At 41.5% G+C, this 21,301-nt stretch overlaps 1 protein-coding gene and 1 long non-coding RNA gene across 8 annotated transcripts in view; one reads left to right on the forward strand and one right to left on the reverse strand.

The window, feature by feature from the left end:
* Positions 1-3,601: 3,601 nt before the first annotated feature.
* The window catches only part of LOC132959863 (collagen alpha-1(XVIII) chain-like), a 36,035-nt gene continuing 18,335 nt past the window's right edge, over positions 3,602-21,301 (forward strand). For 4 of the 7 annotated variants that reach the window (XM_061033108.1, XM_061033110.1, XM_061033112.1 and 1 more), the window contains exon 1: positions 15,439-15,985. In XM_061033108.1, coding sequence (XP_060889091.1) covers positions 15,460-15,985 — 526 coding nt within the window. In that variant the 5' untranslated portion in view covers positions 15,439-15,459. Of the gene's footprint in view, positions 3,888-14,861; positions 15,374-15,437; positions 15,986-21,301 lie in introns of those variants that run through there. The other 3 variants (XM_061033115.1, XM_061033113.1, XM_061033109.1) reach the window with 3 other exon arrangements.
* LOC132959728 (uncharacterized) lies at positions 9,885-11,063 on the reverse strand. Its single transcript, XR_009667080.1, has 2 exons — positions 10,450-11,063; positions 9,885-10,071 (listed from the first exon to the last, which is right to left on the reverse strand). It is a non-coding gene; the product is annotated as an uncharacterized LOC132959728 (long non-coding RNA).

Consider the following 21,301-nt stretch of genomic DNA (forward strand, 5'->3'; position numbering starts at 1 on the left):
CATGAATTGAGTGTAAATCTTTTTTTTAAATGTTTTTAGAATAAGGATTGTTTACTTTTCTCTTTTCTTTAAATTATGATCCTGTCTTGTATATATTGAGTTAGCATATTTAAGTCTTTGTAGATGAGTTCTAATTCATGTTTGAGATCTGTTACAATGTGTCCCAAGTCCAAACTGAACACTATTTCTATTCAGTATATTCTAAATACTGTTTTTCAACGATTTAGCAATAAAAACACGTTACCACTTTACAATAACGTGCAACGCCAGGCTTCCAGAAAGCACACTAACAGAGCGATGGATTCATCATGTTTGTTTTGAACACTTTTTTATTTATTATTTCCCCTACATGAGCAGCTTCTGCAGCTTCTTTGTGACCTTTTCTTTATCAAGAACACTCCAAATTAAACCCTTTTTAAAACGGCTGCAGACTTAATTGAGGTGACGTTTTTAGATTCTTGAACAAACTTTGCAGAAAACCTGTGCTGTGTGGATTTGGGACTTGGAGAATAGTGTGTGTGATCTAAAGTGTAACGTGCTTGAAAACAACGCTTTGGTTTCAGATGAAGCACAAAGCGTGCGGTTTATTTGTTGCCATAGCTGAGATTATATCACGACTGAAGTGACACCACACCTACAGGTGCCTCGTGTTATCAAACTGTGACTAAGTACAGTGTCATATATCAGCATGAACGTGTTGTCTGAAGGTTTCATGGTGCAGCTACAGTCGTGTTTGTTTGCACTGATACTCTGAGAAATCAATTATCAGTATCTTAAGTGTTGTAGATTGTTTGAAAAACTGAATGTGCAAAATGTTTGTTAAAAACAGATATTTCTTTATTACAGTCCAAACATTTTCATACATTTTATAAATAAATCAAAATTGGGATCAAAAGAGGAAATGTGTCTTATTCATTTGCAATTGTTTGTTCTTTATTTGTGGCAATGTTGTTTCCTGAATGCTAAAACTTGAAAGTTGAAGGACTTCTTGTTGTCGCTCTGGTCATCAAAGGGAGCACAGGTTTAAGGCACTTGTTCAGCAAAGAAATATTTAAGCTACAAGCACTTCTTTTTTATTATATTTTTTTGTCATCTAGAAGCATAAGTATGATTTCAACTCCCAACTAGATTTCTGAGTTTGATTTCTTTATGATTTAATATATAGTATCACTGGTCACGCTTCAGTATTGTTTACAACTTATTTTAAAGCTGCAAAATGACCTCATTTAGCCCGCACAGTGCATCTCATAGTTTATTTATGATGTATTTGGATGTGTAACATTTAAGGAGCTCGCCTTCCTGATATCCAGGTGGGATTGTTGATCTCACCTGGCAGGTAAAAGGTACAACCCTCCCTGGAAAGAGACCCAGAATCCTCTTCACTCTCATATTGTGCTTTCAGACTAAAATGACAGGCGAGTGTTGCACCACTCATTTACAGGTCGCAACATAAGTGGTACCTTTCAAGACGACTCTTCCTGAGCCCTGACAGCCGAGAGCGAGGGGAGAGGACGGATGGAATTTAGATTTGAAGAGTTAGACAAGGGGAAAGGCGGGGGGGGGGGGGGTCTTTACAACAACACATGCCCCCCGAGAAGACAGCCGAGGGCGTAAAGTGGGGCTTATCTTTACGTGTGCACACAAGATCGAGGCTGAAATCCAGACTTCCACAGGGAGAGATGTGTCAAAGGGGTTTTTCTATTGAGGAGGGCATGTTCTGACAAACCCTTTAATGCTGACACTCATTTTCCTCCTCATAAGAAAACAAAGCGCTTATTTACCAGGAATCCTTTTGAATAAAACCCATCTTTTGCTTGATTTCTTGCAGAAAGATGCACAGCCTAAAAGGCGGTGTGGATATGCCGTGGGTATTTATGGGGCATCTGTCATCATGAGAAGCCTTTCTCCCTTTAAGGAATGCAGGTTTCAGACAGGTGCCACACTGCAGGCCGACATGTCTGAACAGAGGCAGTGAAACACATGGAAAACCTACATTAGCCCGCTGATTTTCCTCACAATCACAGCTATAAACACTGATAAGGTCTCAGATGTGGGGAAGCTTCTGTAGTTGCCACACAAGGTTAATTAGTGGCTGTTCACAGGGGCTGATTTGAACTTTCAAGGGACTATGGACAGGGGGCCTGCAGCATCATTTTCACACTTTTTATCCAGACAGAAACTGTGGGTTTCCTTTCTTTCTCTTGTGTTGTTATTACTAAACTATAAGCTTTAATGGACCTCTCATAAACAGTCATGATTACAGAAGAAGAAGACGACGACAAAAAAAGTCTGAAAAAATTTAAACGAAGAGGAAGGAAGCATTTCTAACAACAAAAATAAATAGTAAGAGAAACAAAAAAAACGTTTTTGAGATGAAGATATTATATCTGCTGTTTGTAAGAGTCTTATAAAAAGCTTTTAGCAAAACATGTTGACTGATACAAAAGCAACATAATCAAGTTTGCTTTGCATATTTAAAGTGAGTCTGCACAACAGATGACCAAACTTTTTAGCATAGTTGCACTTTGAGAAGATGGATGCCAGTTATCTGCCACTTATCTGAACTACAGGGGGCTTTATGATCCCTTGCTGGAAATGCTGTACCAACGACAGGCTGAGAGCTGGAGCTGAGCCAGGTTTTTAAGCCTCTTCACAAACCGTTGTCAGGTCAACTACATGCCTTATTGTGAGTTATTCAACCCCGTACAGTGTGTGCCTATCACTGATAATCAGACACACAAGATAATCACACCTATTTCGTTTTTTGAACCAGATTGTTGACATGTTCATTTATGCTATTTGATTGAGTGTGTATGTGTCTTCTACAGCCAGCCTCTAGTGGACACTCGAAGAACTACAGGATTTTACACTTCAGCATTGGCATCCTCATTTTTCAACACTGGAAGTTGCCACTTGGGTAGCTCTAGCTTTGGCAGCTACCACAGACTGTAAATGCTGCCAATGTTGCCATGGCTACTGCTACTAGCTACAATAAATGAGAATAGCAGAGGGATGGCAGATGTGTAAAGTTAACAGATAAAATGTTGGCTCCTGTCTGAGTTCAAATATGTTTTTTGTAAATGTGTGTTTTTTGTTTGGGTTTATGGAGTTGAATAAGTGCACATGAGAAAATTATTTTTATTCTTCCTTTTTTGATCATTTTATTACCTGATATACCAAAACAGATAATGAAAATAGGCTATATCATATTTTTTTTTTTTATAAAAAGTGAAATTTGCAAAAGTGGCTTTTAGAGTCTAATAAAAAAAAGGCAACATCCGAACATAAATAAATATATGATAAAAAAATGTAATTGGGACTGGTAATGTAGGTTTGTGAGTGTGCGTGATATTTTTGTTTTACTGCCCATTTAACATTTTTATGTATCTTTTTTTTATTACTTCTGCACGAAAATATTTCATAGGCTTTTAATTAAAAAAAAAAACGGCATTACAATGTTATTTAAATGTCTGCTAAGTAGTCAATAACGCTTCTCAGACTTTAATACAGAGTAAAACTTTTACTGTGACAATACTGTGCAGGATGTGACGTCATTCACTCGCCCTCGCCGTGCCTCTCGCAGCGCGCCTCCTCACTGCTGCTGATGGTAAAGGTGCTCACAACCTCCACAGGTAGACAGCAGGTCGGTGAATCCTCCCCCTCACACTGATTTATTTTTTTTCCACCAGCAGCTGAAAGATGAAAACTCCAGGAAAGAAACTCTAAAAGGATTTTATTTCATTTTTTTTCTTCGTCAAAATCGTAAAAAACAAACAAACAAACAATCAGCTGGAGGATGCGTCCAGGCGACAGGTGGTCGACATTGAAGCTGAAGAGCTGCATCCTGCTGTTGTTGGTGGTCTCACAGACAAAATCACAGCGAACAGGTAGGCTTAATGCATGCTAATATTTATATTTTATACTGCCATTGTTAGTGTGTTCAAATAGTTTTTAACGAAATTTAACTGCAAATAACTAATAATTATTACAGAAGTGATGTCGAAAAAAAAAGCAGAAAATACCGTAAAAGCATGCAAAAATGCTATTAATGTCTTTAAACTGCGTAATACGTTTTGTAATGTGAATTTTGATTGAACACTTTAATGACCTCAAGAAACAGGATTGCTTTAAGTATAATTCAAACTTCATTTCCTGCCCTCTCTGAATAAATCGACGCATGATCTCAGAGCTCGAGTCTTGAGGTCGGAATGAGGTTGTGGTTGGAATGAATGTCTGGACTTGTCTATTAGGAATTATGAATAGCTGTCAGAGCTTATACTGTACTTCAGCTTTACAGTCTGCAGCTATGTTTGGATGTTAATCCTGCATTTATCAAATCATGCTCTGACCTGTTCTTCAGTTAAAGCAAAAAGTGATAGCCTGGTGTCAGATTGTTTTTGATTATTTTCAATTAATTGATAAGTAGAGATTCCCCCCCTCTCCTTTGGCACATCACTTTTACATCCTTTTTTGATCATCTTGCATCTGTTTGTGCTGACTCTGCATCCCTCAGGTGCTTTTTCACCCTCTTGTGTTCATTTTGCATTTTTCTGTGGTTTGTTTTACATCTCTTTTAGTGGGTTTTTGTAACCATTTTGCTTCTTTGCTGTTGTTTACCTGTTGGTAAGTGTGTGTGTCTTTGTTGTTACAGAGGCTCTGGCACGATGGCTTCCTGCCTTAGAGCATTTGTTCAGTAATCCATCCATGATTTTGTACACATGTGCCTGCTTGTGTTTAAATGCAAAGTTGGGAGATCATTGCTTCTTAAAGTTTGGTATTTAGGATTAGAGCTAATCAAGCCCATGTTGCTTATGCAGGTGCTTGTCAGTGTGTGTGTGTGCGTGTGTGTGTGTGTGTGTGTGTGTGTGTGTGTGTGTGTGTGTGTGTGTGTGTGTGTGTGTGTGTGTGTGTGTGCGCGCAAAGTGGTAATTTGTGGTTTGCTCAGATTTTCCCTTCTTCAGGGCTTGTTGGTTCTCTTCCATACAAACAGACACTCTTCATCCATACCGCCTCATTTTACCTGGCTGTGGTTTGATTTTTCTGCTGACTGCAGACACACACACACACACACACACACACACACACTCACACTCTATACAAAACACGCAGACATGCTGACATTCAGGCATGCCCACATATACATGTAGAGACAGAGGTGCAGACAGGATTCAAGTAAATGTGCACAAGATTTCCGGCTGCTAAAAGACTCTCATAAGCAGCTTTCGTCGTTGCAACTCTCTGTTGTTTTTGCTTTTGTTTTGTGCACTTTGAAGTAACCTACCAAAAACAATTGTAAGAGCAGAAGAGGAACATCTTTCCGCAGTTATTAGACCGACATATCAACAAGATTTCAGTCCGAGTACTTTAGGATTTAAGGATTTATCATGCTGCACTTTATGTGGTCAAATAGTTTACGCACACATTTTTCTGCTTCAGAAAGTCAGAAAACAATGCATCAGCATCAGGCGTCTTGCATTTTGAGACAGACATAAAACTGCTGTGCTGACTGGAAAATATTTTACTCTGCTGTTTCACATTAACTTCAGCTGCACAATTAGAACATTTTACTCTAGCTTTTATTGACTCCACACAAAGTTTCATTGTGCAAGGTACCAAACTGTTTCTGTTTGTTACAAAAGCACATTCATAGTGCAAATTAAAGTGTTTCAAATGAACTCTTTCCATCCCTGTTTCTCTCCAATTACTGTTCATTTCTATCTGCATTTGTTATTGTTTAAAAATGTTGAAACAATTCTTAGAATATAGATTTTTTTTTTTGCATTATCAGTAAGAAGTTTTGCATCATTACACTCAGAAAGTTTGAAAGGGCTTATGGGAAATGTAGGACATTCATCAATAGTGAATAAAGGGTGAATCAGGTTGCGGAATAGCAAGCCGACCATATAAGGAGATTCCTGTCAAACACTGAGCATCATTAAGAGATCATTTACAGCCTTAAAGTGACAGAGGAAGTTCATGTGGACCTGCCCCGCACGAGCTGATCATCTGAATTAACATGGTCTTTCTTGATCTGCATGAACAGATATTTATAACGCTCCGTGTTGACACAACATGTCAGCTGTCTGAAAGTATGCAGTAACACACGCAGGAGTCATTTCTCCTGGGTGGCCTAAAGCCGCGTTTCCCTGATATATGAAGCTCTGTTTTATCAAAGCAGACAACAAAAGAGGCAGATAATAACAGTGTAAATTAGTAGCTGTGTGTTGTAGATACAGGATGTGAAGGGGAAAATAAAACAAGGGATCTTTAGCTGACAATTACATCAGAAGGAAACAGTCAGAGCGGTTGTCAATCAGCCTTTTACGGTCTTTTTCCAGCGTGCACGCCGCCTTCAGCCTGTCTCAACGTGACTGCTGTTTCTGCAAAGACAAATATCTGTGTTGCATTTTATAAGGGAACTGTTGACACTTTAAGACCAATAAATGTGACACTTTTTTTTGACTTGATGGTCAGCTTGAAATTTCACTTGTGTCTGTGAAGTTTTATTGCAGCTGCAGGCGAAGTTAAACACACGGCATGAATTAGTTTAACCTTCCCAGAATGTTTCATACACATTTTAAAGGAAACTATAAAAGATAGATTCATGATTTGGTTGATTGTAGGAAGGTTTAAGGGTTTTAGTGTTAGGGGATTTATTAGACATGAGTGGATAGAGCAGGAGAGCGGGACTTAACTTTTCTCTACTTCACAAATCCAGACTTAACTTATCAGGACGACACGTTCTGGATTTTGAATGGACTGGACTCTTTCTGTCTTGTTTTGACTTGTACTGAAATATGTTTTTTGTTAAGCTTTTCGTGCATCAACAGCTGGGATTGTCCTTTGACAAAAAGTGAACAAAAACTGTTAAACTGCTGAGCTCCGAAACTGCAAAAACGTCATCAGGACATGCTAGTCGGCATTTTATAAACTTTTATCTTACGTCTTGCCAAGGATTATCCAACGAGAGGCTAGTGAGAAATAGCACCTTCACTCCTCATAAGCAGGATCATCTTTAAATCCGTGTTTGATGTGTCAGTAAGAAGAAGAAAGTAGCACAAACGTTTATTTACATCAAAACCAAACGGATGACTACTTAAAGTCAGTGTGGTGTATATCTGATGACAGCAGCTCTCATCTCAGTAAAGCTGCTAATTATGGTGTCAAAGTGTGTGCGCTGTAGTTCAGCTGTGATGAAGACTCAGCGTTTGGGTTGGACTGAAAACATGTGCGGCTCAGCTGGATTTAACGGGGATTTCACCTGGCTTTATTTAGACATCAAATGAGCTTTACTTTGTGTTTCTGTGAAAACAAGTTTAAACACAACAAACTGGATACGCTGAGTGCAGAGTCAAACAGTCCCTTGTGATTGTGGCTTTTAACCGAAGTTGACTTTGTCGCTCTCTGTGTGTCTCTCGTAGATTAGAGGTTGTTAATGAAGGGGCTGGGGCGGGAGGTGAAATGAATGGGGCCTTCAAAGAGCCTTTTTAGCGGACAGGAAGCGGGCGGTTCTGTAGTTTCTTCACAGACCTGTAGTTATTGTATTGTTTGATTTCTGGGTCTTCTGTTAAGTCTTCATTTTTCTTTTATCGCAAAGGTTCTTTCTGTTTCTGACATTACATACACTAGCAAATATCAATTTGAGCGTTGTCCAATCAAAGGACATTTGGGGAGGGGGTACCAGAGAGAACTCCCATGATTCCCTGCTAGCCTTGACGTCATCTTTTGTTATTGTTTTGATCGAGATTATGGGTTCGTCTGTCAGTTCTATCCTCCATTATTATTTAATAAACCTTATTTTGTATTAGATATAACTAATTTATTACTCTACTGACTGATGAGCAAATGCTTTTCTACCAATCACTACAGAGTAAATTGAACCCTGCAGATTGACAAATGCCCATATTTGGTCGTTCCTGAAAGAACCACCAATGTTTTCAGCAGAAGAATAGGCTTTTGTCTGCTCAGGTTGAATAAACAGCAGCTTCCCACCGTCCTTTTATTTTAAAAACAAACTCCTGGCACTCGTCTTGATTTCAGCCTCGGGACATTTCTGCACCACCGCGTTTACCTCACAGTTTTTATCTGTAATTACACCTTTTTGTCCTGCGTGTGTCTCAAACCCTGCTCACGCTGATTAGACGTGCAGACAGTAACAAAAGTAAGATCAAAGCTCTTTTCCAGCAGTATGTGAATAATGATACCTTCACTATGGAGGACTTGGAAAGGCTCATAAAGGCAGCTGTGGGTGTTTTCTACCTGCTGGAAGTCTGAAGGTGTGATCTCATGCTGACGCCTGAGAGGATGTTTAGTTTTCCATCTTTCTATCTGATCCTCCATCTCGACTGTTCGGTCAGAAGGTTCCTCTCTGTCACTGGGGAATGCTTTGTTTTCCCAGCTGCACACACTGGCGGCTTTGAGGTGGTGAAAATGGTGATAATGGTGCCTGTGGTTCTGCTTCTCCCACCTGCTTCAGCTTCTCGTCTCTTTTAGATCTAATCGGGACCTTTTTCCAAAAATAGCACGTCGAGAAAAGGCTTCATTTGAGCTTCATTTTCAAATGATTGAGTTGAAATCTATCCGCTGGATTTGTGCCTCTTGTATCTTAAATAACACAAGTTGAATCACCACGATAATAAAAGAGGAAGTGCCCTGAAGCAAGGTATTCAACGTGCAAAATGACACAAGCAAAAATCCCTTAAGAACACAATGAGATTGTTTCTGTGACGTCTTTTTCTGCTAAACTAAAGACGAGGATGTTCTGTGTCATTCAGGCTTTGGATTCATATTTGTTGCACAGTTTGAAGTTGAATCCTCACAAGCTTGCGAAGCAAATGCCTTCCTCTGCAGAAGATTTATTTTTCAGGACAACAAAGCCGACTGCAGGAGATTGTCCTTTCAGTCGAGTAACATTTACAACATCGGAGCAATAAGAACGTGTTTGAGTTCCATTTAAAGATTTGCCTCAGCTTCATCCAGCTTTGTGCAGGATGGAGGAGACAAACTTCAAGCTTTAGACTGAAGCTTCTTCACTTTAAGTGTCCTCACTTGAATCTCTAATCAACAAAAAAAGCTTCCTGAATTTGAGAATGTTAGAGTAACTCTCTGTGCTTTTCTTCGTGTTAGACTTTACTCTGAACTTCCCTCAACCTGAACTCTCATTGCCGTCTTCTCCTTCTGGGTTTCAACATGTTTTTTTTTTTTGTTTTTTTTGCCTCGCTCATCACGTTCAGTGTTGCCACACTCGCTAATATCATCCAGAGGGGTCTGGCCAGCTGCCAAAGACCAGAGGTTTGAAGACTGACTCACACTGCTGTTAATCAACCGAAGTGACACAGAAGAAGAAGAAGAAGAAGAAGAAGAAGAAACAGAAGAAGAAGAAGCTCGCAGGCTGCTCCTCACTGGGCTGTGTGTTTTACTGACGTGCAGATTTACGGAGCAGAGATGGACGACTGAATGCAACACATGCATGAAGATGGTTTAGTGAAACAGAAAATGAGGAAAGTTAAAGTTCAGGTGTTATTGGAACTTATATTTAAGAAAAGATGGCGGTACTTCTTCTAAAAATCATTTGCTTATTTTAGGCTTTTAAAAAGAAGTGTCTCTTTGAAAATCATACAGTCACTGTCTCAGAAGGGGTAAGTACCTCAAGTAGTCTTGACAGGAAAACAGACACTCATTTTCATTTCACAGATTGTCGCATTTAACGAGAGAGCTTCAAAATGACGTGGAGGAATGTTTAAGGTCAATCATCCATAATTTTCAAGTTCACATGAGTCAGATTTCTGCAGAATCGTGTTCGCCTGAAGGTGGTATTAGCAGAAGAGTCGGCAGGTGCTTCTTTTACTTTTACTTCTTTTGTTTGTTTCTTTATTCATGCCACACCCGTGGGAAGCATCAATGCAGCATTTAATTTACACATGGAGCTTTCTTGGAGCATGCACTGCTCCGTCCTGCAGAACTAACCCCATCTGGCTGGTGTGTTCAGTTCTTTAACTGACGTTTTTCTTCTTCTGTGGTTTTGTCTTCAGCTGCATCACCAGCACCTTCTGGACTGGAGTAGAGCCAGGTCTTCATTGTATATTGTGAGAAATACGAGACTCTAAGTAATCCACCTTGAGGAAGCTTTAGTTTCTGTTTTGTCCTGCCTTTGTGTCGATGATACAGTAGCCGCTCTGTGCGAGTCTCTGCGGTTTCAGAGAGGCAGTTTCCCATTTTATGACTCACTGTGAGCATTAGCGAGGTTATGAACAGTACTTGCCCTGCGGTGTCATATCTGCAGGAATTTAAACCGAAGCCTCGAGTTACGAGGCCTTTGCACCTCATTTGAATGTCACATCTCTTCAGGCTCATGCTGCACAAACGCTCCTATGACAGGTGAGCTCATTGGAGGGAGAGAAGAAAAACATGGAGGAACATTTGAAGCTTCTAACAGTGAGCATGAATTACCTTTAATTACTGAAATATCTTCATAATTGGTTTTAATCTCAGCTGTCAATCACGTCATCAGAGGAGGCGTCAGAGTTCTTCGTCCTGGAACAAAACTTTTCACATTTAAAAGTCACCACAAAACCTTTCTCCCATGATTCGTCACTGCGAGTGTTCTTCCACAAAAGTCCTCTGTATGTTGAGCGTTCTCCAAACAACTGCTCGACTGTCTTGTCTCGGAGCTCCCATGTTGTTAAATGAATCGTGCATTGAGGCCTCGACAACTGAACCGTCTCACACCCTCCTGTCTGAAAATGCCTTTGTCTGTCTGCGCCAAAAATCCCACTTCGACATACCATAAGAGGGGAAGGAGGAGGAGGAGGAGGAGGGAATCATGGGTGTTGGTTTCTGCAGAGCCTCTGCCAAGATGTCCCACGGGGGAACTTTTTTTACTCTTTACTTAAGAATTCAGTATCTGAACTCAGTGAGGAGTGTGAATGATTTACTGCAGTGATGGAGAGATTTTTTATAGTCTAAGATTTAAACCACATTCACATGTTTAAGTGCAGATTTGGTGCTTGTTTTCTATCTGTTGTACTTCCGCTGTAGACACCAGGTGGCAGCATTTCCCTATTTCTTTGTTTTGAGTTTTTCTTTGCATCTCAAACTTTTAAAACGACAGTTAAAGCTCTGTAGAGACAAAGAAATGAGTCTTTAATCAACCAAAATGTAAGTGTTTATTCGGCAAAATCAACATTAAAAACGTATTGTTATGTGTGTTTCTTACTCCACAGAAAGAGCAGGAAAAGAAAGATTAAAGCTTGTATTTTTTTTGTTGCAAGCAGAGTTTTCTACACTTGTCCGGGTATCAACATGCTAAAAAGTCTTGCAGTAATTAGTACACTTCTAACTGCATAATTAAAGCTTCAAATAAATGAGCAAAGCTGGAGCTTTTGCAGACTTAGTGTGCTGCAGCCTCTGCTCTGCTGCCATCTGCTGGCCCATTTGAAATACTGCAGATACATTTATTAATGTAACTAATGACTGTCAGGGGAAGTAGCTATGAATGATTTTCTTTTATTTTCTTTATTCTGAATTCAGTTTTTGAAGCTTGTTCGGATTTATCGTGGATTCAGCTGTCAAATAAAATCTCCTTATTCGGGATTATATGTGAGGATGACTCAGTGAGGAGGAGGAGGAGGAGGAAGTTCATACTGAAGCTGTCAGGAGGATAAAATCAAAGTGTGTTTTTTTTTTTTTTACTCTATAACTGCTGCACACACAGAAACTACATGGACCACCAACATAAAGGTTAACATACTTTCAGAGACATTTATCAGATATTTTCTCACCTTTTTCTTCATAATTAATCACTGAACCCTAACCTATTAACTATAAAGATCCAGGATACTAAGAGGGTGTGTGTGTGTGTGTGTGTGTGTGTGTGTGTGTGTGTGTGTCCGGGTGTTTCTCAGGCCCAGCAGCCTCTTTTCTCCATGTTTAATTGGTGTATCTTGTTTCCGCTCCCACAGGGATTCTCCTCAGTTTCACACGCTCACATGTATGTTCTTGACCCATAAAACTGTGGTGAGGAAACACACATGTTCTCATGTTGAACCAGGCGCTGCGGAGCAGGAGCTGCTGGTGGCGTTAGTCGATGTTTTACGGAGATATTATTCCTTTACAGTCAAACACAGGGCTGTGAAATCTCATGGAAACTTTATCCGGCAGAAATATTAAATGAAGACGGATGTCAAGCTCCTGATTTCTCCAGATTCACTCAAAATAATAACATTCAGTCAGCTCGCCCCAAAAAGGAGGTGTGACATTTAGATTGATACGGCACTGTTATACTATTATTTTTAATTTTGAAGCCTCCTGCAAGTTAGCATAGCTTAGAAAAAAGACTGGGAACAGATGGAAACAGCTAGCCTCATTCTGACCACTGGATCAGCATCTCTGAAACTTCCTATGAACATTTTGGATCGTCTTATAATTCTGGCAACAAGTAGGAAGATTGTGTAAAACAGGCATGTTTGCATATTGTCTTGGGTCTTTTGAAATGCAATGTGGGAAATGTAAGGGCCCATATTGGAATACTTGAGTTTGGGAAAAAAAAAATGTAGTTAATGTCAAAAGCTGATGTTTTCTGACTGTTTAAGGAGGAAACATGTTCTTTAAATTGACGACACATCCCCTCTGGACCTTTAACATGCAGCTGTATGGACGCTGTGTGTGTGTGTGTGTGTGTGTGTGTGTGTGTGTGTGTGTGTGTGTGTGTGTGTTAGTGTGTATGATGCTCCACATGCAGAGCGCCAGCCGTCTTCATGGACTGACATGAAGTCGCTGAACCACGATGCTGTGGTGTGTTTACTTACCCTGCTCGTGGCCCCGTGCAGGTCAGAGCAGCTGTCAGCTGAGAGTGATGAAAAGTGCTGCAAACACAGAGGGGGTCCGGGGGGGGGGCACTAATGTGGGAGAGTCTGCGGTGCATTAATGGGGAAATAACGACTAAGGTGATGAACCTGAACGCACCATTGAGAAGAGGAGGATTCATTCTGAGTTTTTGTATTTAAAGTTTAGATTGCTGAAAACAGATTCTAAGTGTGCATGTTTTCGCCCTTTTTATGAAAAATAGCGCTTTTCACATCAAACTTTTTTCAAGGAAATCCCATAAACTACCAATCTCTAATATTTCTGATGCATTTCAGGCATTCATTGGGATTGCATGGTTGGAGAAAAAAAAGAAATCTCATTGCACAATCAGCACAGAAAGCAGACATCAATAGAATCAAACAAATAGGGAGTTTAGTTTTCCGCTAAACAGAGTTCCTGCATGAACTGCTGTCTGTAATTACTGCAAGATTACAACATATTAGCTTTGTTTTCTTTATCAGATTACGATGCTAACGTGTGCACAGTTTTCATGCACTGCTTTGCATGAACACACTTCTTTCTTGTGTTATCAGCTCGTAGCAAAGGTTAGAGTTCAGATCTTTACCATCTCAGTTTTGCAGCAGACATCCAGAAGTAGATAATCAAGTTAACTAAGAATTAAGACGACAACAAAAACGCAAAACGGATCATTTAAAATGTAGGTATTTTCAAACTGTTAAAGTGCTTTGATGAAGATCGATGCACTGACGAGCATCATTTTGTCCTTTCTGGACGTCCGAGACAAGAAATGTCCTCTTGAACAGCTGGCTGTCACACTATAATAATCTCATATTTTCTCCATCAGAATTCATTTAGCACTCATTGTGACAGCAGTATCGAGGTTGTATGGATAAATTACCAAAATGTGTCAGCCGGCAAACCTCCAAATGTCGTGCAGCAGCGGCAGCGTGGGTGTGGGAGGTCTGAGGGCTGGAATGTGTAACAGCTGGATGTCTGAGCTCGACAGATGAGGCGGGTATCTGCAAGGCGATGGGGGCACACGGGGGCACCACAGAGGAGGATCCCTCCCTCTGCTTATCGCAGAGCTGTGAGAACCTGGAAGTGCTACATTTTCCCGAGGATTTTCTCCGATGAAGCAACGGAGTCGGACCCAAGGGAGCAGAGCTTAAGACATCGATCCAATCAGATACGCCCTCTCCGGCTGCCTCTCTCTCTCTCTCTCTCTCAGCTGCTGGCTGTCAGTCCTCCTCACACTCTGGCTGCTATCTGTCAAAATCCCAAAACAGCCGAAAGTTTCAACTGTTGTTCTGACTGTTTGGTTTTTCCACTCTTTGAAAAAAAGGCGATAAATCACAACAACATGCCATCACTGTGAATGAACGTCACATTTTCCTGATGCCCTCTTTTCCTTTCTGTTGTTATCTGAAACAGCAAATGAAATCATTTCTCTGCTGCTGCCTGATATTCCCTCGGTGTTATCTCAACCTGTCAGCTGCTGTTTCCATTATTCCAGTACTGCTCAGCCTTTTTTATCATGTGCACTTGTTAACCCTCATTTCTGGAACATTTAAGAAGCCTAAACATGTAAAACTATTCAGTTTTTTACAAGAAATAGTCCAAAAATGTAAACATTTTCCATAATGTTGTAAACCCTCCCTCATCTTCATCTGGGCCCTCTTAGATCAATCTCGTCTTTTTAGATCCATCTTCATCTTTATTTTCTGACTGTCCCACTTTGCAGATTTCCTATAAAGACTATAAAGAAAGCTAATGGTTATTACAGTGTGACTCAGATAGATGTTTAAAAACCTCATGTTTTACTGCAATACTTTCTATACAGAATGGGTGTGTCATTGTGGTAGTACTTGAGCGTGCACTTTTACGTGCTGCAGGAAAGGTCCAGAGGGACACACTCATCAACTCTTACAGGGGAGGAGTCTTGGGGCAAATCGGAGTAACCAATAACTTCCATCATCACCATAACAAGCCTGCCTCCGCTCTTGAGTTTCCTCCTTGTAAGTGCTTTTTCATGCAGTGAGCATGCACTGTGAGCTCTAGAGGGAGGGTCTGTGAGTGTGCGCAGAGTTCTTATGTCTTGGTTTCCATTCAGTGGATGCTCAGTGGCCCTTGAACAGCTTGGATTTAACTGCTGAGCGGCTGACTAACAAGTGGTGCGTTCGGGGGGAATCAGTGAGAGCTCAGAGTGTGGAGGACTGTTGCAGCAGAATGTTGAAGTGGTGGCTTGTTGTGGTTCTCTGTGCCGGGGGCTCGGAGGCCTGGTTTTGGTCCTCAGATCCAGAGCCTACGGCGCAGGCCGCGGCAGAGACAGGTGCGACCACCTTGGCAGCCAAAGACACTCAGAAAAAGGAGGTGGAGGAGGATGACGACCTGTCTGGGGTCGGGGAAGAGATAATCAACGTGGCCACAGGGATCCGTAAGTTTGTCCAGGCGTGGGACGCGACCACTACCCTGCCCACGACCCTGAGCGTCAGGACGACTAACGGAGGCCTGACAGAGAAGGTGGAGAGCGCTAAGCCGAACGCTACGGGTAATCCAGACAGGTTCAGAGGGGAGAGGGAGGAGGAGGGGGATGGGATCGGGGTACGGGATGGGGACAGGTCGAGATCAGGGCTCATGGCCGATCCTGAGGTAGATTTAGAAATGGTTTTCAAAGGTGCAAAAGTCCCACCTAGCAATGTAACCGGGAACTTTAGTGATGTTTCTAAAATGAACGGGACACTTGATGGTGTTTGGGATCCGACGCTTACCCCTGGTATAAATAATTCTGACCCAACTTGTCTCCCGGTGCCCTCTGATTGGCCCATTTGTTCCAGTAAACGGCCAAGATTCCTCATGCTACCTAACTTTTTCAACCACACATCTGTGGAGGAGGTGGGGGCGGTTCTACATAAGTGGGCGTGGCTTACAAAAGAAAGGTGCCACCACGGTGCAGAGTGGTTTCTCTGCCTCCTGCTGGTGCCAAGGTGTCCTTCGCCCGCCGTGTCCTTTCACCTGCCTTGCCGCAGTTTCTGCCAGGTGCTGCAGGACAGCTGCTGGGCGTCTCTGGAGAATGGGCGTCTCCCGGTGGAGTGTCACGACCTGCCCGAGTGGCCGCAGGAGGCGGGGCGCCCTGCGTGCGTGTCAGTTAGTAACTGGAAAGGTAACCCCGGCGGGTTAGAATGTATCCTCTTTGGTGATACATTTTGAATCCCATGTCACGTCACTTGTTGTCGGTGTTTGAGCTTTAGTCTGCGCAAGTCTGTGTCGTTTGTTTGTTCGGTGTTTGCTTTGGTAACAAACGCGTCCAGGTGTATCGTGGCTTTTGTGGATTTATTTGCAGGTCTGATGGATGATTTTGCATTTTAAACCCACTTTAATGCAATCACAAGAAATCTGGATTAATGGTGACAATATTACAACCTATGTTGTTGTAGCGTTAACGATGATAACAGTTCAACCTTTAGTCACAAACCTTTGGTGCATTTATTTAACAAACTTCAGTTGACAGAACTTCACTGAGTTAGCATTTCTCTCAATCAATACAGCAAAGCAAACATTCTCTTTTGTATTCCTTGGCAAAACCAATGCCTACATTGCCCACAATGCAACTCCACCACTGACAGTTCAGTCTGCAGGTGAGGTCAGGTGAGATTCAGTAGTGCAGAGATGAAGTTGGCTACAGAAGCCTGTGAGGACATTTCTTTGTTACGCAACAAACTCAGATTTGTTCCATTTTTTAAATATGATGTCTTTAACAGAAATTGCCCTGACTTAAGTGACATCACTTGAGGCAAATTAACCTAATTCATTTACTCTAGAGCTGAAATAACACCCACACCTGAACTATAATGAATACTCAGTCTCAGGCATCAATCTAGTAGTTGCAAGTTAAGTTTGCATCAGCCTGCAAAGTACAAAACAGTCTTGAATAATGCAAAATATCAAGAATGTGCAGTGAATGTGTTTAAACACGCAAAACAAGTGTTGTGGTCGTTTCAGTGGCTTTTTAATGTGATGTCGTGTCACTTTCGCTCTGGAGGTTATTCAGCATAAAAAGCATGCAAATCAAACACGTCCGTACATGTCATTGTCCGATGCTGCATGCAACCTTCCTGTGATCGTCTTGTCAGCTGTGCAGAGCAGACCCTCATCTGCAGAAGCATCGTTTTTGTGTGATTTTGTCAGCAATGGTCGGCAACAGCAATGTCACAGGTTCTTAGAATGCTTTTTCTTGGTCACAACTTTTATTTATGTTTTTTTTTTTTTTTTTTTTTTTTACAAAGATTGAGTGAGATTCTTTTAGATAAAACTTGAATGAGAAAAATTACACATTTTCAAGGTTTTCCGAGTGAATTTATGTGAAGACAAGCGTAACAATTACTCGTGATCTACAGCTCACAAACCCTTCAGACAGGAAATGCTCCAGAGGCCCGTGTCCTGCGTTGGAGTGGCGTCGTAAATTGTGCTGTATGGACTCTTTTCTCTCAGGGGTTAACAGCCTGAACCCTGTTACATAAAAGCATCTTCATCATATGTTTCCCACAGGAATATTTAATGTACATGTTCCAGCTTGAAGTGGCAGGTCATTTTGTTAGTTTCCATGTGTGCCAGAAGTTGGCTTCTTGTTTGGATAACCTTCAAACTCCAGGATATTTAAAGACAGAATTTAAAACGCTGTGAGACAAAGATAAGTGAATGCATCTGCAGCCCTGTGTGTGGGATGTCCATGACTGATTGTTGCCAAGATGACGTGAAAATGGCTTCCTAAAGAGACCTTTTATACAGAATGCACAGCAGAGTATAGAACATATCGATGTTTTTCACATCAGACTGTTTTTATTGAGTGTGAAACACCTGCGCTGGTAACACCACAGAACAGAATATTTCAATATTTCATTTTAACTACTGAGCTATCAGAAAGAACACTTATAAGGTCATATTTTGATATTCAATGAATCCTTTTGAAGATCAGAAGCCCTGCAGAATGCAGGATTTGCTGCTCTTTGTCATTTTGAAGTCTTTGTTTTTAGGTGCTTCAGGGACATTTGTGATGCGCATTTGCTGACAAGACTAAAGCATTGATGATTTATTTTAGATATTATTTGTCAGAGTAATCAAATGACAAAAAGAATCGCTGCAGGCCTGATTCTGTCGTCTTCATTTTCAGGACTGGAGGCTTTACCAGGGAACGCAGGGCAAACGTAGGAGTTCAGTGTGGGACATTATCTTCTGCTCTTCGTAGTTTGCCTGAGAATTGATGGTTTCCTCCACACAGCACAAAACTTGTGGAGCAATAATCCCTCCCATCACATCCTACTCTGGCATGCCGACACACATTTCATTCCTGGGTTATCTCCTCGTCGTCATGTTTCACAATGTTCTGATCAGCTGTTGTGGATTGTTTTTGTGGATTTAGAGAGCGGTTGGTGTTTAAGCATCCAGAGTCTCAGAGAAGGGAAACAATCAGACCATCTGTGGAGGAGAGGACGGGGCTGTGGATGGCATTCATGACAGCGGCTGTGGGAGAGGAATCAGTCTGCAGTGGAGGAAAGAGTTGGGCAATTGTGCGCTTCGTTTAGGAGGAAGGGCAACGGTGTCACGATGAGAAAAAAGAGAGCCTTGTGACTGGGGCGGCCCAGAGCATCTGCCAGGGGTCACAGGTCACAGCCAGTCGCCCACCCTCTGAAACCAGTAACACTTGATGGGTGGCAATCAAGTGTTTGACAGAGCATTAGAGGATGAGCAGAGACAGAGAGAGTGAGAGAGGCCTTTGTGTGGGCAGGGAGTTACCCGCTGCTTAAGGAAAAGTCACAGACTCAGTCACTGTCTGACAAAACAGTGTCAAGCTGCAATTTGTAGTCCTTCCGGTCATCCTCTAATGAGCTTTTTTCAGTAACTGGTTTCAGCTCCTGCATTCAAAGCAACAGCAGCAAAATGAACAGCAATAAACTGCAGTTGTTTAAAGACTAGAAATGTATTATTCCATGATTCAATGTGTGGACTAAAAGTACATTTTGCACACACATTGCTGTTTCCTGATACCTGTTGTTGCCCACATTCCTCCTCACGATTGCCTGAACTCGTCACACAGTTGCAACATTAAAACTGGATTGCAGCCAAAAAATAAAAACACTATTTCAAAACCAAACACACGAAAAAAAGAGTCCAGCTGAAGCAGTGTGAACTCAGTGACTCTCCTCACCGATCCCCGTCACTCAGCTCTAATTGGCTCTCAGCTCTCAGTTTATTCAAACATGGATTAAACGCTGTCACAGCTGCGTCGCCTCCGTTTGATGTGATGACTGAATCCACTCTGCTTTTCAGACGCGTGAAGTCAGCTGCTTCTGTCTCAAGAGGTTCGAACTACAGCTGGGAGTGTTAATGGTTGAGCCCACTGGTTTAACTGGCAGCTGGGGGTCTCTTGATGGTGCGAATTGAAGTCTCTCATTCACACTGGAGGATTGTTCTGAACTCGTTTTGAGTTAGAGTCTCTGAACTCCCTAAATAGTTAGGATTCCTTCAAAGTGCATCATTAGAAAATTAGCTTCTTCGCGCAGTGCTTACTCTTCCTAATAAGGTCTGCAGATTTCTCTTGGAGGTACACTGAGCTCTGATTGAGGCATTTTTTGGTAAGGGTGTAATGATCTCCACTTTTGATTTATCACATCATGGGTGACTGAGAACCTGCACGGACTTCTCCACTTTAGTTTGCAAGAAACTAAAAGACTAGAACCCTGGCATTGTTTTTATGCATTTAAAGATGAGTAATGAGTTTAAATGTTGGACATTTTAGGATGCAATGAGCTGCAGGATAAACTTAATCCTATTTGATATACTATATATGTTATTTATAGAGTCATGATAGGCCGTGTTTCTTTTCTAATTTAATATTCTCTGCAGTAGAAGTCCCTTATTTCACCCCTGCTGTATTTCCCACGTTTGTTTTAGCTCACTTTTTTTATGGAGCTGCCAATGTGTCTGTAGATTTAGTACCACATATTATAGGGGTCAACCTGCACAAGAAATACAATCTGTGTTTGCAGCTTTGTTTTGTCGCAGTCTGGATTCAGTTCGGTTTCCTCCCGTGATGCTTCTGCAGCTCAAGTCATTCAGCTTGCAGCGCAGAAGATTCAAATGCTGATTCTGCCCTTTGAAACTCTTGAGCCTGTTTCCACATACGAACTTCAATACCTGAATCGGTCACCCGCCTGCCGACCTAAACAGACAAAAAGTCAGTTTACTGTTCGCTTCAATTGTGATACTGCCCACGAAGGATGTGTAAAGTGACAGAACAAGTTGATTTGTTTCTAAATGACAGAATAGTTGCAGTCGGTTGTAGTTTGGCGGGTTTAGGCTCAAAGCTTCTTGGTCAAGTTTAGAAACAGAGATCAGGATGTGGGTAAAATACACTTTGTATTGGTTACATAGGTTCATTGTAAATGTACATTTTTACATGTGAGTACTACAAAAGTTAACATTTCACACTTCCTTACTTCTTATACTTAATCACCAGTCTTCCTCCTTTGCTCCTGTCACACTAACACCCAGGTATATACGTGTAGGGGTTGTAATAAAGACCTTGATGAGCCTGCAACATATGATCCGTTCTATGGTTGTGTATGAACAGTGGCAGTTCTTGTTTTAGGCGGGTGAAGGAATTTAATTCAGTAGAGAAAGTGTGGGCAGTGGCTTTAGGGTAAGACGCAGCTTGTTTCTCATAATATTGAACTGAAAACACAATCTAACATGAATCAGCTACTTATGGTTCTCAAATCTCCGCCACATGCAAACTCCCAACCCGAACCCTTCAAAGGTATTTGTGAAATTATTTAAGTTGTGTTTATGGTTTGGAGCTTTGCATCCCGATCAAAAATAGTGTTTTATAACCAGATGGATGAGTCGTCAGTTGCGAGGCTGATAACAGCTTTTCAGAGACGGATATAAAAATGAAGTTAGACTTGTTTGCCTCTTTTTCAACTCTTTTGGAGGCGCTCTTCTTCCCTACAATGATTTCAGTCTGTTTTAGCTGGCATGGCTCCTCAATGTAGGCTTCTGGGACTGACTCGGTCTGTGTTCTTCCTCCTGTTCGAGTCCCTCATGGTCCACTTTCCCATGGACATCTGACACGCATTTCCTTCCTCTGCCTCAGCTTCTCCATCTGTCCGTCTGTCTGAGTGTTCACCAGCTTTTTTTTCCCCCCTCACACACTACAACAGGCATCACATTTCTCCGGGGGTTATATGTTGGAAAATCTTCTGTAACAGAATCCATGAAGTCATTTTTCATTTAACCGATGCCCTCAGGGCTGAGAAACATGGCTCGATGTTGTTCTTTCTTATAATCGCTCCTGTTAAGCATGAAGAACAGGACATGAAGCCATGAGCAGAGATAAACCTGATTATTTCATCTGAGAAGTTCTCACGTTTCTGTGTGGTGCCAGCGTCCATCTGTCGTCTGGAGAAGAGCCAAGTTAAAG

Source organism: Labrus mixtus, chromosome 24 (assembly GCF_963584025.1).
Source record: "Labrus mixtus chromosome 24, fLabMix1.1, whole genome shotgun sequence".
NCBI classification, from domain to species: domain Eukaryota; kingdom Metazoa; phylum Chordata; class Actinopteri; order Labriformes; family Labridae; genus Labrus; species Labrus mixtus.